Source organism: Mastigoproctus giganteus, chromosome 6 (assembly GCF_048544385.1).
Source record: "Mastigoproctus giganteus isolate SK-2022 chromosome 6, ASM4854438v1, whole genome shotgun sequence".
NCBI lineage: Eukaryota > Metazoa > Arthropoda > Arachnida > Uropygi > Thelyphonidae > Mastigoproctus > Mastigoproctus giganteus.
Window position 1 is genome coordinate 68,948,793 of NC_143580.1, and position 16,618 is coordinate 68,965,410.

At 35.6% G+C, this 16,618-nt stretch overlaps 1 protein-coding gene across 1 annotated transcript in view; it reads right to left on the reverse strand.

The window, feature by feature from the left end:
* The window catches only part of LOC150084396 (cell adhesion molecule Dscam1-like), a 343,756-nt gene that overhangs the window by 182,515 nt on the left and 144,623 nt on the right, over nt 1-16,618 (reverse strand). Inside the window, exons 5-6 of the mRNA XM_090375202.1 lie at nt 13,193-13,462; nt 1,877-2,284 (exon numbers count right to left, since the gene is read on the reverse strand). Coding sequence (XP_090231328.1) covers nt 1,877-2,284; nt 13,193-13,462 — 678 coding nt within the window. The remainder of the gene's footprint in view (nt 1-1,876; nt 2,285-13,192; nt 13,463-16,618) is intronic.

Consider the following 16,618-nt stretch of genomic DNA (forward strand, 5'->3'; position numbering starts at 1 on the left):
ATCAATGTGAACAGTAATTTTATGAAATTCTTGTTGTCTATTCTCCAAGAAATCTGGAAACGTTTACTATATAACTGCATCCTTTAATGGATCCTCACAGAGAAACAACAGCTAGAAATATAAGGTTTAGAGACCTTGAAGAGCATTCCTCAATGGCATATCCATTGTTTAGATAATTTTGTATCTAGACAAGCATGGGCATTCCTATCGTGGTACATTATCTTGCTGATATGTTTTTGTCTAGAAAGGTGTTTCTTATCATTTCATGATAATTTTGTCTACGCCTTTAAAACTTTAAAAATGGGGTTGTGAATACTATTTCTTTTGACCATACAATTACGTTCTCAGAATGACTCCTTTTGCTTTTCTTATGAAATCACCAATCAAGATTTGCAAACACCGATCTGGACCATCTTCCTGTATCGCCGAGGTTATTATTTTTTTATATTTTTTAGACTATAAACACAGGTTCAAACAAGGGCTATATCATCATTGCTTCGACAGGAACAAACTGGTATGGATGAGTTTGTTTAAGTGTAACCTCTTGTCATCTTGGCTTCCGCAAATTTTGAATCATCCTGTAGAACGGAGAGTATGCATTGTCTTTTATAAAGATCTGTTTCTTGTCCTCCAGTAAATAGCTGGCTCAGAGTACACCTTACTGTGAAAGAAATTGAAACAGGAAGACTTAAATCTTTTTATGTGTAAGGTAATTTTTATGCTAGACTATCTTTCAGCTGTGGCAATGTCATCCCTGACAATATAGTGGTTTCGCTACTTGGTCTGGGTTAAAATCCCATCAGACACTGAAGGAATTCTTAAAGGCATCTTTAATGGGAAATTAAAATATGCATATTGGCCGGTGAACATTCTCACACAAATCGAGCAGAAAAAAAGAGGACATAATCCATATTCTACTACCATGAATAGTGAGATACTACGACCACTGCAATCAATGTACCAAGAAGTCAATGTACCAAGAAGCCAACCAACCAACTTATTGCAATAATTTCGATGTCCTGTTGCTCAATGGTGGGCAATCTAGCTTCTATTCCCTGGTTGAGACTTAGCCATCTGCGAGGCACCTTTGTGCCTTTCAGAAATGCTTTTGTGATCAAGCTAAGTGTGAATTCCCAGTACTTAAATTACAGATCTCAAAACCTAGTTCTGAGGACTAGTCCCCGGTTCGCGTTCAAAAACAGTAGAATGTTTAAAATAACAGTTCGCCATAGTATTAACAGATTTTCCAGTTTTATTTTTACTTTTGCCCGATCCTCTTTTGATAAGTTACTATACTTTCTGCCACTAGTTTATAATGGAGCTATTTTTGATTTCAGGACAATTGAGGATGTACAGGAGATATACCGCCCTCTCAGTTCGAAATTTGACACAATGTATCGAATAGTGTTGAAAAATAACTCTTATTTATCACACCAATAGAATTAAAGGTAAACTACCAGTGTTAAGTTAAAGGTGTGCAGAATTAAAGACCTACTGCTAACTTGGAGATATTTTCTGTCACCGCACGAAAAAGAATATTAAGATCTACGACCACAATATCAAATTCTATTTGTGTTTCCAAGCAGAGAGCTCTCTTCGATCGAATTCGCTGAAATGGCACGCTATAAAGAAATCATTACTACCGCATATTCTGAATTTAAGAGGCCGTCGGCTCGTAAAATTGGCGCTACTTCAAACATTCGCTACCCTGGAACTACCCTTAAGCAAAAGAAGGAAAAAAAAAAAAAAACCGCCATTCGTTCTATCCACTTTCTTCCTTCATCTCACTCCTCCAACCAAATCGATTGGAGGCCTCAAATCTGCAGTCATCTAAAACGCATTTTACACCGAGACCCTCTCCGATCATCAAACCTACCTTTCTTCCACTTGATAACTTTCATAGGATAACCAGATGCGGCGCAATCGACCCGCAGCTCCTCGCCCGCCACAACTGTCAAGTTACTCATGGGATGAACGAAAGGAGAGCCGTAGACCGATATTTTGGCCGAGTGTTGGATGGATCCGATTTCGTTTTGCGCTTGACACGAATACAGGCCTCCGCTCTCCACTGTCACCGACGTGAGATTGATAAAACTGGTGAGCAGCCCGTGGACGTCGACGAAGTCCCCCACGCGCAAAGTAGCGTCCTCAGTAACGGGTTTGTTGTACAGGTGCCATGATACCTGAGGTAGGGGGTTTCCTTGGACGACACACCGCAACGATGCACGAGATCCAGGCCGCAAGACTTGGTCGCTGAAGACTTCTTTGAATTCAGGCGGATCTTCTGGAAATAGATAATAAATAAACACGCGTTAAAGCTCGAGTGAGATGTGCGCAGAGAAAAATCAAAATATTCAAACATTTTCATCCAATATTATCGAAATTTACGTCTTTAGTTCAAGTTTTTGGTACCAGATGGCGCTCTGAGTAGTTGTGTTTGTTTCTGATGGCAGATGGCGCTCTGAGTAGTTGTGTTTAAGTTTCTGATGGCAGATGGCGCTCTGAGTAGTTCGTGCTTGTATCGGTACATAGAGCCCATAAATGTAATTCCGCCGATGGCCTATTAAGACTCAAAATGAACCATAAGATCTAATTACCCATAATTCAGTTCGCCTTCCGACTGTTTATGACTCCAAGTGTATATTTTGTAGTTAGAAATAAAGCCACAAACAACAGTTCGTTATTCATTCTTATGGCCCAAATTGTTGCAATTAAATTTTAGTGTAGAAGCAATTTATAGCAGCAAAGGCTCAATTCACGCATACCATGCTACACTGTAATCTGCTTAACGATGAAATTTAATTACAAACTTCTACTTCAATTACGTATAAGGCGACTTATTGTGAAAGTGTAATTAGCTAAAATCCTGAAAATAACTCCGGTAAGTCGGAAGACTAAATTTGGAGGCGTCCAAGTCAAATAACGCGACTGTCCTGTAGGAAGCAAGTTAAGATAAGTTGATCAACATTCTTGATTAGAAATGGGAATTATGTTAGGATGATGGAATACCAGTTATCTGCAGGGCTTTTTACCGGACTCATTTCCTTATTTGCTTTGGTGATCACCTAAATAGTCTTGTTAAATTACTTATTGTGCTTATATGATTTTGATTTTAAATACAGACAGTATAAATATATTTAATATAAAAAAAAAAGGATATGCAAGCGTTTGATTTCAAAAATATAAGTTAAAAGTCTTTGATTATTCAAATCGAGGCTGTGAATTATAGATTCGTCTGAAATTTATTTTACTTAAGGAATATGCTTTGAAAATATCTGAAAATAAATCCAAGTTGTTCTTAAATACGATTCGAATGAAATTAATTACCTTAGTTTGGAATATTTACATTAATTTACTCAATACTGTGTATGGTTTTTCATCCCTCAAACTAGTGAAACCAACCGTAGAATGAAAGCAGTCTCCAAACACAAATAATGACCAATCTTAACTGAGATAGCGTTTTATTATATTACCTATAATTATTTAGCCAGGGCCGAATTTAATATTAGGCGCCCTGTATTAAGAAGTTCACCATGATTCCAAAAAAAAAGTGTAATAAATTACATATTTTATTCATATAGTTTATCATTAAATAATAAACTAATTTGCGCAGTCTGGGGAAGCTAATGAAAACGCAGACGTTGGTGCCTCGGGCGTCTTAGCATAAATTCCGGCCCGTTGCTTTCTGAAAGACATCTTTAGTATTGAAAGCCTTCTCCTTCCCTTAATACTAATTTGAATTATGAAAATGAATCCAAGTTGTTCTTATTTAAAAACCCTGATCGTTTTTGAAATATAAAAGGCTGGATTCATATTAAATAAGCTTTGAAATCTATTTGTATTAAACAAGAATTAATTTTTTGGCCAATTTTTAAACACCTTTTCGAGGGCGTACCCAGATGATAAACTTGGGGATGAAAAATCTTCTTTCTCTTTACAGTAGTGCTGATCTCAACATAAAACCGATAAGGGGGGTTTCTCTATTGGTTGAATTATACGACTACCACCCTCTGAAAATTTCCATGGAAACTACGGCCGAGAGACTCTCTGTTAAGCACACGCAAGTTAGTGACAGAGTCACACAACAATTTCCTGAGAATGACTTTATTAGAGTTTAACAGCAGCTAATCAGCAGAGAATGTGCTTAATGTTGTGATCCAGGCTGGTAATTACATTCCAGTGTGCCCCGGGATACACAACTCACTTCATAATCTCATACTCAGAATACGAACAGGACACACAGAGAGTGAGAGATTTCCTCCTCACTGTAATTAGGTTTCATTTTGCCTCCCAGGAAGAAACAGCGTAATCTCTTCACCTGTCGGGTGCGAACAGTGCATTGGAAGGCTCATGTTTCTCGTGCAGTTAGTCAACACATTCTGAGAAGTATCCTGGTTCTTGAAAAGAGATCCCGAATGAACAAACAAATGCTTCAATTTTTTGAATGGTTCGTTTTTAAGAATTTCTGAGGCGTTTTTGATTATCCAAAAATCTCAGGAGAAACAGAGAAAACAAAAAAAAAAAGGTTTGCTAGAACAAAGGGATCTGACTAAAGGAAGAAAAATGGGTCCACTGTATTATTATAATAAGGATGAAAAGAAGCTTTTAAAGAAAATTAGCTACAATCAAAAGAGAGCTTAAACTCTCGTGCTTTTTAATTTTCTTCGTTTATAAAGCCAACAAAAACACAAAATGCCATTTTTGTTTAAGCTAATTTCTTTGCAAATGTTTACCTAAAATGAATTTAGTTGTTTCTAGTAACCACACTCGACTAGTAATCATTATACCTCGGTAGAACTGAGAGAAAAATATTCTAGATAAAAGAGACTAGAAAGATTACATCATGATCTCTAAACATACAAATATTAAACTTTTTATAAGTAATATGATGCCTTTGTTCTGTTGAAAGATACTGGAAGTAACAAGACGATTGCTTCGTGTTTTAAAACGCTGTAGGCTCTCAGGGTATTCTATAAAGCTCCAATCTAAAAAAGGACATTGATTTCTCTTGTATTAAGACTCCTGTAGAAACAGAATCTTCATCCATTCGAAGATTATTCCATAGCTTATAACTGTTTATCTTTCTTTAATGCTGAAGACCTGCAGAAGGTTGAACCATTCGATAACATCTCCTCAGGCAATGTTTTATGAGAAATGAATTCAGATCCATCAGGCTTTCCAATTGTTTTAAAATCCTTTTAAAACAATTCGCGTAATTCAGAGATTTTTGATGATGTACTTGGATATTCTTCGGATGTGCTACCACCATGAAGACTTCAGTTGATAACTCGTATAAATAATTGAATAGTTTCTTCCCCTTTGGCTATCCACATTTATTAACTAGATGGTTTGCATTGTACTAGTGGTATCGCATGGTAACTGTAGTTGACCTTTAACTTTTATACGATTCAATTTCGAACCTTGAAGAGCTCCAATAAACTCATCTTAATCATCTTTCAGTTTACCCTAATTCGTTCTCTGAGCACAAACACACATCTGTTTACCACTCGCTTCGGTAGCATCGGGAATTTTGACCTGGTCTGTATTAATCACCACAATTCAGGCTTCTCTTTACTGTCATAAATAATACTTGAGAAGTTAAGCCAATATGATTTAGTGCAAGATAAAGAAACTAGACGGCGCTCTGTCTGGCGTATATAGTCTCTTCGTGGATTTGTAATTGACTTATTAATCAAACAGCCGCCAGCTTTCTAGAGAACTTCCAATAACTGTTTAGATCGCTTCTACAGTGAAACATAGGCGAAGTTTTCTCTATCTGGCAAGGAATAATAGCTTTTGCTTTCTCATGGCTCCTTTGCTTCGAGGGGTAGTGTTAGATTAATGTACATGAATAAATACTGGATGGGCTGATTCTTTTTATAGAAGCTTCGTGGCTGGGAAGCTTTCCTCTGCTGACTGGTGAACAGTTTTAATTATTTTTTTCCCAGAGTTTAGTTCGAAAGTTTATTTTCCATCTTCCAAAGAAGTTCAGACAAATACTAAAGAAAAGAAATCAAGTTCCGAACTTAAGAGTTCAGATATTGAAAAAAAAAATAACCTTTTTCTTTTCTAAAACAATTCAAGTACAACAACTGTAATTGCAAAAGTGATGTTGAAGTTGTTGTTGTTTTAAATCCCTTGAAACGAGTTGGAAACTCGTTTCAAAGGATTTCAATTTCAATCAATATGGTTTGATTATTTAATATTAATTAAGATGGATTATATTCGTTATTGAAGTCATCGTAAATAATTGAGAATTAACTTGTTGATAATAACTCCCATTTCTCATGATGGATTGATCTCATTACAGGATGGAGTTTGGAGTATTCATTTTGGACGTTTTCTCTCGACATTGTCGCTTTGAAGAACGCAAATGTGATTGCCCAAAAATACCATACTTAACATTTAAAAACATAATTTCTAATCAGGAACAACGTCTAGGTCACTGCTCTTCAAGGCTACTGGAATTCTTTATTCTGTTGTTCACTATATCTTCAAGGTTTGAGGATCTGAAGAAATTTCTTAAATATAATCAACAGCCACATTCCTGTTCCACCTTTAAGACAGGTATATACGCCTTTCATAACCTCCCGTATTGAACTCTTCAAATATGGACAGATTAATGTTTGTCTGTTGGAGGAAAAAAATTCTAAAGTAATACACAGCTTTCAGGATCATTAACCTTTGAGAGGATTAGCTCACATCCCAAACCTATAGGTTTTGCAGATTTCATGGAGATAGTTGCTCAGTTTATTGAGGATGTTCGTAATAAACATTGAAGTGCATGCTTTGTGTAGCGTAACATTAAAGCTGACTCGGATGCCACTTCATCATGCGTGGTGTGTTTTCTTAGATTCTAATGGACTTTGGATTAAAAACCTAATGGTATTGATAAATACAAGGGCACGAATCCTCTTCTGTATATTGAAGTATATAGTGCTTAGATACAGAAGTACAGATTCATAAGAAAACAATTAGGGATTAACTTATTCTCACTTAAGCCAGCTTTTCAAAGGAAGTCTTTTAAAATCTCGCCTCACAAGTTATTGATACTCCGGTTTGATCTTTTATCCATTTAATGGTCATAACAAGCAGTATAATGATCTTGCAGAATAATTTTAAATAGTTTAACTAATTGAGGCGTCAAGTTCTATGCAAAGTAGCGCCCTCGAAGCTGACCCACTTTTCTTCCCGAAAAGTACACCGCGTTTTAGCCAAATTGCGTTGATACATCATTCTAACGAATGGAGTGTTGGGTGCATAACCTTGAGCCTCCATAATTGCCTCGGTAACGTTCCAGAACAATGTTTGGACGACTTGTTTTTGGTGTCCATTTAATTTCTAAGAATTTGTGGCTACCAAAATTCACAACACTTAATTCAGCTTTGAGACAATTTGAAAGAGAAAATGCATGCAAGAAATCCTCGCATATTATAAAAAGGGATTAAAAGAATCCTGTATAATCTCGATGTTAAATGTCTCCAAGATTATAATGGTATTTCTCACTTGTTCCCAAAATCTGTGCTTCAAAGTTTACTCCTGAGTTTCCTTTTGTTGTATAGTTTGCATATGGTTTTTTCTTTCTCAGAAACTCCAATTTTTATCGAGGCTAAACTTGTAAAAGACAAGCACAGGATCATACGATTCAGAGAATCGTGCGATTCTAAGATTATTAACTCGGTGGAGTAAAGTCTAATAAAAACAAGAGACTAATTTATAAATGTTTAACATATATATTACAAACATCCCAAATTATTGAAACGTATGATAATTTTATAGTTTCTCCATTCTCATAATTATTAAAATTTAAGGGATATTTGCATAAATATTTATATAAGGTTAGATACAAGTCATTGTGGTGTGAAATCTACGTATACACCTGAAGGGTGTTTATACGAGATTGCAATTTTGTTATTTAAATTTTCAGAAATAGGAAACTGCGAGATTCCAAGGAAACGTAGTTGTCATTAAGAAATAAACGAAACTATTTCGAAAAACGGGTACTATCATGTGTCTTCCAGCATCGAGTTATAAAAATCATCAATTACATGAACCTATTGCCAACTGAAACCTCTACAACACCGTTCGAGTGGCGTTCAATAAAATAAAAGGAAACCCCCAACGTAGAATATGACATTCACTTCAATCGATTGTAGAGGGGCTGGCACGCACCAAAAAAAAAAAAAAGGAAAACCAGATATGTGGAAGATTTTGATCACAATGAAAAGAAAAACCCACTGTAAGGGATGAAAAAAAAAAAAACTCTTAAAGGAGCCCAGCTGTTAGCGTTCGCAACAATCGTTCATAGACAGTTAGTATTAGCCCTCTCGCAGATGTACACATCGATCGAAGGAAAAATATTTTTGGAGAAGTTTCTATCCGTCTTGGATGTTACTTCACAAATGGGAAAAGTATGATGACACCGCATATATCTACACACTTTCGTAAATTCCCCTGTCAAAATGGTGCTTCAAATTCAGATTGAGAAAGGGGGAGTATATATATATATATATATATAATATAAGGATGGAAGGATTCCTTTGATTGATTTCTTCAATTTATTCCGTAGAAATAAAAACATAGGAGAAGCAAAATGACAGATGTGTTCTTTCGCTTGCGCCTAACCGTTCTGGCGGTTTTATTTACTGAGTTAGGTTTAGGTATGAAGTTGTCTATTAAGCAGGAAATTCAGTTATTTGATAAGCTATTTTATGATATTGTTATGGTTAAAAAAAAAAAAGACCGTTAAAGGAAATTCTTACGAACTGACAGGAGAAAAACAGGCTTTTCTTTTCCTCTCTATAGGCCTGATTATTTTTTTTAAATTCCTTTATTGCGAAAAATCGCTTGAACTGAATCGAAAATGTAGTCTATAGCTTCGTTAGAGTTAGAGCTGTCCAATTAGTTACAGATTAATAACAGGAAAAATACGGATAATCGATCCTTCGGATTAACGAACACTCGTAAAGTAAGGTTTGAAAATATATATTTAATAAAATAGCTGAAGAAACAGAAAATTGCCCTTACAATTAGTTGCATGAATCCTAATCGCTGACTATCACTAAACTGGAGTTCCCGGATATAAATACCACTATTAAACTTTGCTATCTTTTCTGATATCCAGCACTAGTTCTTATATAATCTGTTAATGCCACTATTAAACAATGCTTTTCAATAATTTTCTTCAATACTTTTTCAATAATTTTCTTCAATACCCTAAATAAGAACTACGCGTTTCAAAATACAAAAACGACCCCTGATTTCTTTTTTTACTGTAGCTCATCCTCTTGTCATCTCCTGTGGCAAATTTTCTGTGCGCATGCCCATAAGAAAAGTTATCTTTCAGTGGAATTTATAAAATAACAATAACTCGGAGCGTATTTGGTGTCATACATTCCTGCCGTGCAGGAAACCCCACGGAGTTTCTACAGGAACAGATGGTTTAAAGTTTCTGATCAACCTTCCATGACTACTCACTTAGGCCAGAGGCTTAGACATGGATTTAGGTGATATCAAGTTGGCTTCTAAACTAGCAAAGGATGCCCTTTTGGCACTCTGCCAAGAGACGTAACTGATTAATATAAAATGAAGCATCTTCCATTTCGATGTCCAACCGCACGTGGGAGGAAGAGGGATGGATTTCTGCTAAAAGTTCATATCGAGTGGATTGTAGATTTGCCATATTCTTCTATTGTGTGTTTTAGTACGTTAAGGTATATATCCGGAAGTTGTTTTTAGAGCAATCTATCAAGGATCTTTCAGAAAGGGGATGGTGGAAACTCGACAGCGTTTGGAAACTGCTCATGCGCCGTATGGAGCCTATAAGTGAACGAGGCAACGTAACAAAATTTTCCCTTATGATGTTCTCCTGAACAGTGACCATGAATAAGCCAGAAACTACATCCCTATCGTTTATTCTATGCAATCTGGCTTTATAACGCTAAAGCAAATCACACCAAATAACTGCAGTACACAAGCAAGTCGATGTAAATGGATGTATTGCTTTACTTTCATTCGGGCCATTGAAAAATGAAAGTAAGGGGAAAAAATCGCATATAAGTAGAAGAGAGAAGAGTAAAAGTGACAAGGTGATGTATCTTGCGCTGATAAAGTTGATCCGGGATCGTTCGGAGTCTCAGGTTAAGAGCGATTTGTTTTGCTTTAAAATGACTTCAGATGTTTCTTCTCCGGCGACTCGTGAAAGAGTCTAACCCCTCGCTTGAGCAGACGGCTAGCATAATGCGAAACACGCTTCATAACGTGACCCAAGTTTTATAGGTTTGGGTTAGAGGTGAAGCGCTTACTTGTCACGAAGATATAGTTAGAAAACAGACAGTTTGGTAAATTGCGTTTGGTAAGAGGCAGGAATCGTAAAATCGACAGATTAGAGGAGAGATATCAAAGTGGAAAGAGAGAACGTAGTAATATATGTAATAAAAGAGGCTGGAATAAAATATTAAAGGGACATAAAGCTTACAGATGAGTGCGATGAAAATGATGAGAGAATAGAGAATGAAGACAGGAAATGAGAATGAGAAAGAAATGGAAGGCGGGTGTGTATATGAGTGGAGATTGATCAGGCATAAACAAACTCCAGAAGAAAGAAAGAAGAGATGAAAATCGAACGTTTGAAGAGATAGCTAAATGAGGTAATTAAGGATAAACATACACTTATTGCTGTGCTTGTCTTCATTCGCTGATGAATAGTTCTAGTGGCGAAATAGAACCCCACGCACAGGCTCTGACCACGACGAGTACTGTAAACAAACCAACTCAAACCCTAATGTACTAAAGATGGAAAAGTGTCATCAGTACTAGAATCATAATGATTGACTGTTTCCAAGTCATGGTGTTATGGGTTTCAATAACTATAATTCGTCATTACAAGGTCGTGCATTCGTGGATTAAATAGCATCCATCTACGATAAGAAGGAGATATGGATGGGTGGGTGGAGACTGAAGACATCGATAGTCTTAATATTTGACACACCTACCTATTACCTCTCGCTGGGTAATACTGAGCACTTGGTAATAGCGTAAAACCATTCTGACCAACTTATAGGCTTTGCAGTGGAATTAGGTCCTCCCATCTCAATCTCTTGATGTGACAACCGATTTACAATGAACGTAGGAATTTATCTGACAAATTATGGAGAGATTATGTCCTACATGTTACGACTCGTGAAAGAGTCTAACCCCTCGCTTGAGCAGACGGCTAGCATAATGCGAAACACGCTTCATAACGTGACCCAAGTTTTATAGGTTTGGGTTAGAGGTGAAGCGCTTACTTGTCACGAAGATATAGTTAGAAGACAGACAGTTTGGTATGATCAAAAATGAAAGGTAAAACAATATTTGTTTTACCCTTGAAAAGTAGTTTGACAAAAAATTCTTCAGGGAAGAATATGCCTGCTTTCAAATTAGCTAGTTTTGTAATAAAGCCCTGTTTCTAGAAGGGAACACTGAGTACTTAATTTGTATAAGCTTTTCTCACTAGTAATATTGCTAGGTTCCTTCTTAACCTGTTTTTTTTTGGGTTTACAATACTCTTCTATTTTCAATGGGTGTTCCTCTTACCTTGAGAAATGTGTATAATGGAGTTTATTCCATCGATGAAAGGGTTATTATTATAAGCATCACAGCTGAGACAATGCAGATGCTTGCTTTAAATGTACCTCATAGGTGCAGTCTGTGGTCTGGTGGCCTTGCAGGTCATTGACCGAGGGTTTTGTAATCAAAGTGTCGGTTTAAGGTAGAAAATTTCAGAATTTTCCCCTTCACCCAGAAACACCATCTTTTGCTTATTTACTGTAGTCCTCAGTAAGGAGCCCGAGCATTCATGCAAGAACATTTCTTTAAAATTTACAGATCTTTATTGTAGATAATAAATACACCATACAACTAGACCTTCACTGCCCAAATGGCTTAGGACCATTTGGTCCCAAGCAGTTACCCAGAATGAATTAATAGCGCAACTACATATTTGTAACGTTAATTATACGCCACTTGTGAGAGAACCAGTGTTCAAAAAAAGAGGCAATGATTATATACAAATGAAGCATCTATGCACGTGACTGAGACCACAGAAAGAGGCTTACCTTGGCCTCTTCTTACATTGTGGACTGCTTATATCATTAGAGGGAAGAATGTTATACATGGCTTGCGTGAATGCGACAAATGATGATCATTATTTATTAGAAAAATACATCAAGAATCTGCAAAATATGCCACCTAAAACTGAGCGAGAATATTGCTCACAAAATTTATTCTTTTACAGTTCATTTTAAATTTGGTTGAACAAAATCAGCCAGAGAAACTTTCAGAAAGATCATATACTTGCGTTGCTAGTAGGAAGCAGCGTATCGCCAGTTTAGGATGACAGAGTCAAATTTTCCAGAATACCACACGGTGAGAAAGTATTAGATTAAGACCCGTTAGCCGAATGAGTGTCTGATGTTCGGTCATTACCAAAATGAAATGTTGCTTCGGTCGTTCGATTTGAAAAACAGAACTCGCTCTCTTTAAGGGCATTTGAAAGACGGCGCACCTGTGACGTTATGTGTTGATGCTGTCCATCTCGTACCACTGTGCGATGAAGCCCTGAAGCAACCATCCGGGATGAGCGACTTGGGAAAGCATTCTTTTGAAATTCGACAGCTTTACTGACTGATGTTACTGCGATTTAATCTCCTTAATAAGTTTCTTTTTATACTGCCAGACAGCCTTACGGCAAGAGGATATTGTGTATACGTTTATCCGCCCAGAAATCATAGTAAATATGCATCGTTTCCATTTCACTAGAATCAAATCCATTCGTAATCTGTTCATTTTAAAACAGTGATTTTCAACTTTCCACTGAAAATTACATTTAATTACTTTATGCATTGAAGTGTTATCTGGTTACACTATTCTCAAAGCGCTTGGTTTATTGATGTCCCCGAGATAGTTGAACGACAACCACAGCAACCACAGGTCAAGTTAAAGCGAGATATCGGTTAAAGCGCTCAGTTTACCAACCACACTGTTATTCTACACTACGGCGATATCAACTGAAATAGTAATACGTGACAGGAGAAGACATCTGATATACTGCAATCAAATCACTATTCGGGTATAAGCCAATTATATGCTTACATTTCACAAGCACAAATTGCTACTGCGAGCCCCTCTTGGACCAAATAAACTTACTTACCTTCCAGCGAGACTTGCGCTGCAGACTGTTCGGATTCATCAGCAGTTCTGACAAAGCACTGGTACATCCCTTTATCTTCCCTCTGCAGAGAAAATATCTGCAACGTCTTAGCACCACTAAGTTTAGTCCTCGAGGAAGCCATGATCGGTTTTAGGTCTTTGGTCCATACCACGGAGGTCACCTGATGACCTGTGATGTTGCACTGCAAAGTAACTCCAGCTCCCTCCTTCACCATCAGAGCTTGAGGACGAATAACGGATTTTAGAGGCTCTGAAGAAGATAAAAAAAGCAATTTTTAATTCGATTATCTATCTCAAATCAGTTTATAAAAATCTGCATTCTTCTATCGTTTTATTAATCAGACAGTTTGACAGATGATGTTTAAATACGACATTTTTCTCCATCCTTATCTCACAATTAAAATTTTAATTTTTAACTTTTCGCTTACATTGAGGTAGTTGGTGGATCACTTCCTTATCTAAGTGTTCGAAAGTAAAGCAATCCCAATTTTTTTGGACTCGAAGTCACTTAACACTTGCTTTTCTGTTAATTGTGTTAATGGAATAATTTTCAGATATCCGAATGAGATTTTTCGCTTTGTTTATTCCCTACTGTGTTCATTTTTACCGTTGTCCATTGATACGAACTTAAAAGTCTTTCAAGTAAAGGAAATAATTATAAGATCATCGCGGTAAGACATTTTAAAAGATATAAAAATTTCAGGGAACATTTTTAAGAAAAATTCATTCTGACTGCATATTTCTCTTTAAATTCGTATTCTTTTACGCTAATTCTTCCAACTTCCTGTAATGCAAACTTTCTTACTTAGTTAATCGATATTTTATATCAAGAAATGACAATAACACAGTATAAACAAGCGTCGTGAAGATGTAACCTCTTTCAGATGTTTTTTTTTTAACAATAACGTCTTGAATAAGAAAAGATCAAAATGTAAAATCTCGGCCTTCCAACAAAGACGAACATTTGCTTTAAGAACACCCGCATGAGTCGGCTTTTCATTTTAGTAGTCACAGCAATTGAGCAAGAAAGTAAATAACTTCTTTGCCCTGTATGTTGGTTCCTATAGGTCCAAATATGACATTGCGTTGCTTCACCGAATGAAAGTAGGTTTTTTTGATGTATTCTGTTGACCCTCCTTTGAATTGAAAATTGAACATCTTCCTAGATAAAGAAAATATTCTGAAGTTTTACTTTATAGAGTCCTCTATTATAAATACTCAGATTCTGGACTACTAAGTGAAATACTGCTCTTAATCGAATTAGAATATGCATTTGCTTCGAAATCGTTTTCATATCTATATTTTTCATGCTTGGGTGTAAAATAAATGTTAATAATCAGTTTTAAGCTTAGATAATCGGGATGACATTAGTTTTGGATTAACTCATCCGGGCAGCTTTATTTTCGGATTAAGATTAGATTGTTTACTGATGATTGTGTTGGATTTTTAATCAAAACTGTACAATTTAGGATTTGATGATCTGGGAGTAGATGCTGAGGACTATCTATCAGTATTTAATTTGTTCATGATTAGATTATTTAGGTTAATTAGTTGCAGATTACACGATCCAGGATTCCTTTGTGAGGGGCAAATATTATTATAATTAAATAATTAGGATTACTATAGGTCATGCAGATTAGATTAATCCATGATGATTAATTAGGATTAGATGAAGATTTGTCTATGGCGATTAATTTAGGATTACGTATTCAGGATAGTTCAGGAGCGTGTAATCAGGATTAGTTTAGGATCATGTAATCTGAAAGTAATTAACATAGATTAATTAATTTTAGATTACGAAATCAGGAGTCCTTTGTGATTACCAATTATTATTATAATTAACTAATTAGGATAACTTCAGGATTAGTAAAAGGGACTATAAAATCAAAAAATCAAATCAAAAGGGACTATAAAGCCGCCTAATAATCATAAATTATAGGAGAAAACCTCATACCTTTTTAGTAGGACTGATAAACGCTCAATCGCGAATGATTATATGAACCTACCCCCGTGCATAGTCATAAATAATTAAAATTAAAATATTTTAATTTGATTTATTTATGACTATACACGGGGGGTAGTTTCATATTATAATCATTCGCGATTGAACGTTGAGAGATTCGCAGTCCTACTAAAAAAAAGGTATGAGGTTTTCTCCTATAATTTTAGAATTAGGATTAGTATAGGTCATGTGAATTACATTCATTTATGATGATTAGTTAGGATTAAATGATCGTGATTAAATTTGTCCATGGCAATTACTTTAGTATTAAAATTCTAGATTAGGATTACATAATCGGGATTAGTTTAGAATTATATGATCATGATCATATAATCCTAAACTTATCTTAAAGTAATTAAAATAGGTTTGTTAATTTAGATTACACGATCAGGATTCTTTAGGATCTGATGATCAGGAAGTGGATGGTTATGACTATCTATCAGTATTTAAATGGTTTATGAGTAGATTACTTAGGTTAATTAGTTTCAGGTTATACGATCAAGATTTCTTGGTGAGTGCCCATTATTATCATATTACCAAATTAGAATTAGTTTAGGAATAGTTTAAGTCATGTGGATTAGATTAATTCATGGTGATTAGTTAGGATTAAATGATCATGATTAGATGTGTCCATGGCGATTAGTTTAGTATTAAATGTCTGGATTAGTTTAGGATTATATGATCAGGATCAGGTAATCTGAAAGTAATTAACATACGTTTGCTAATTTACATTACACGATCAGGATTCATTATTATTATGATTACCAAATCAGGATTAGTATAGATCATGCGGATTACATTCATTCATGACGATTAATTCGGTATTAAATTTCGGAACTAGTTTGGGATTAGGTAATCAGGATTAGTTTAGGATTAGGTAATCAGGATTGGTTTAGGATTACGTGATCAGGATCAGTTCAGGCGTACATGATCAGGATTTGTTAAGGATTGCGTGATCAGGATATGGATGGAATGTTAATAAGAAGATAAACTTTAAAATATTCTGTGTTTTTAATGAGGAGATCGCTAAACTTGAAATAATTAGCAACATTAAAGCACATTATAGTCTGTGGGAAATTGTATTTGCTTTTAAACAGGTTTGGAGGCTCAATAGCCTGAAGCAATTCTGCCAGACCGACGGAAAAGTAAGCATCATCATGTTTAAACGCTTTCATTTCGTTGCAGTTACTCTAAGGTCATTTCACATTAATGTCTCACTCTTTCCTTCCACCATAACACTGAGGAAAAGTGGCTCTTAATTGGACTAACTTATATTACGTTCATATAATGTTTGATGATAAATTGTTAAAGAAATCACGGAAATATTTAAGTGGTACTTTTTCATGAATTACCACTATTTCATAATTAGCTTTTAATAAATGTGTATATTAAACTAATTACTAA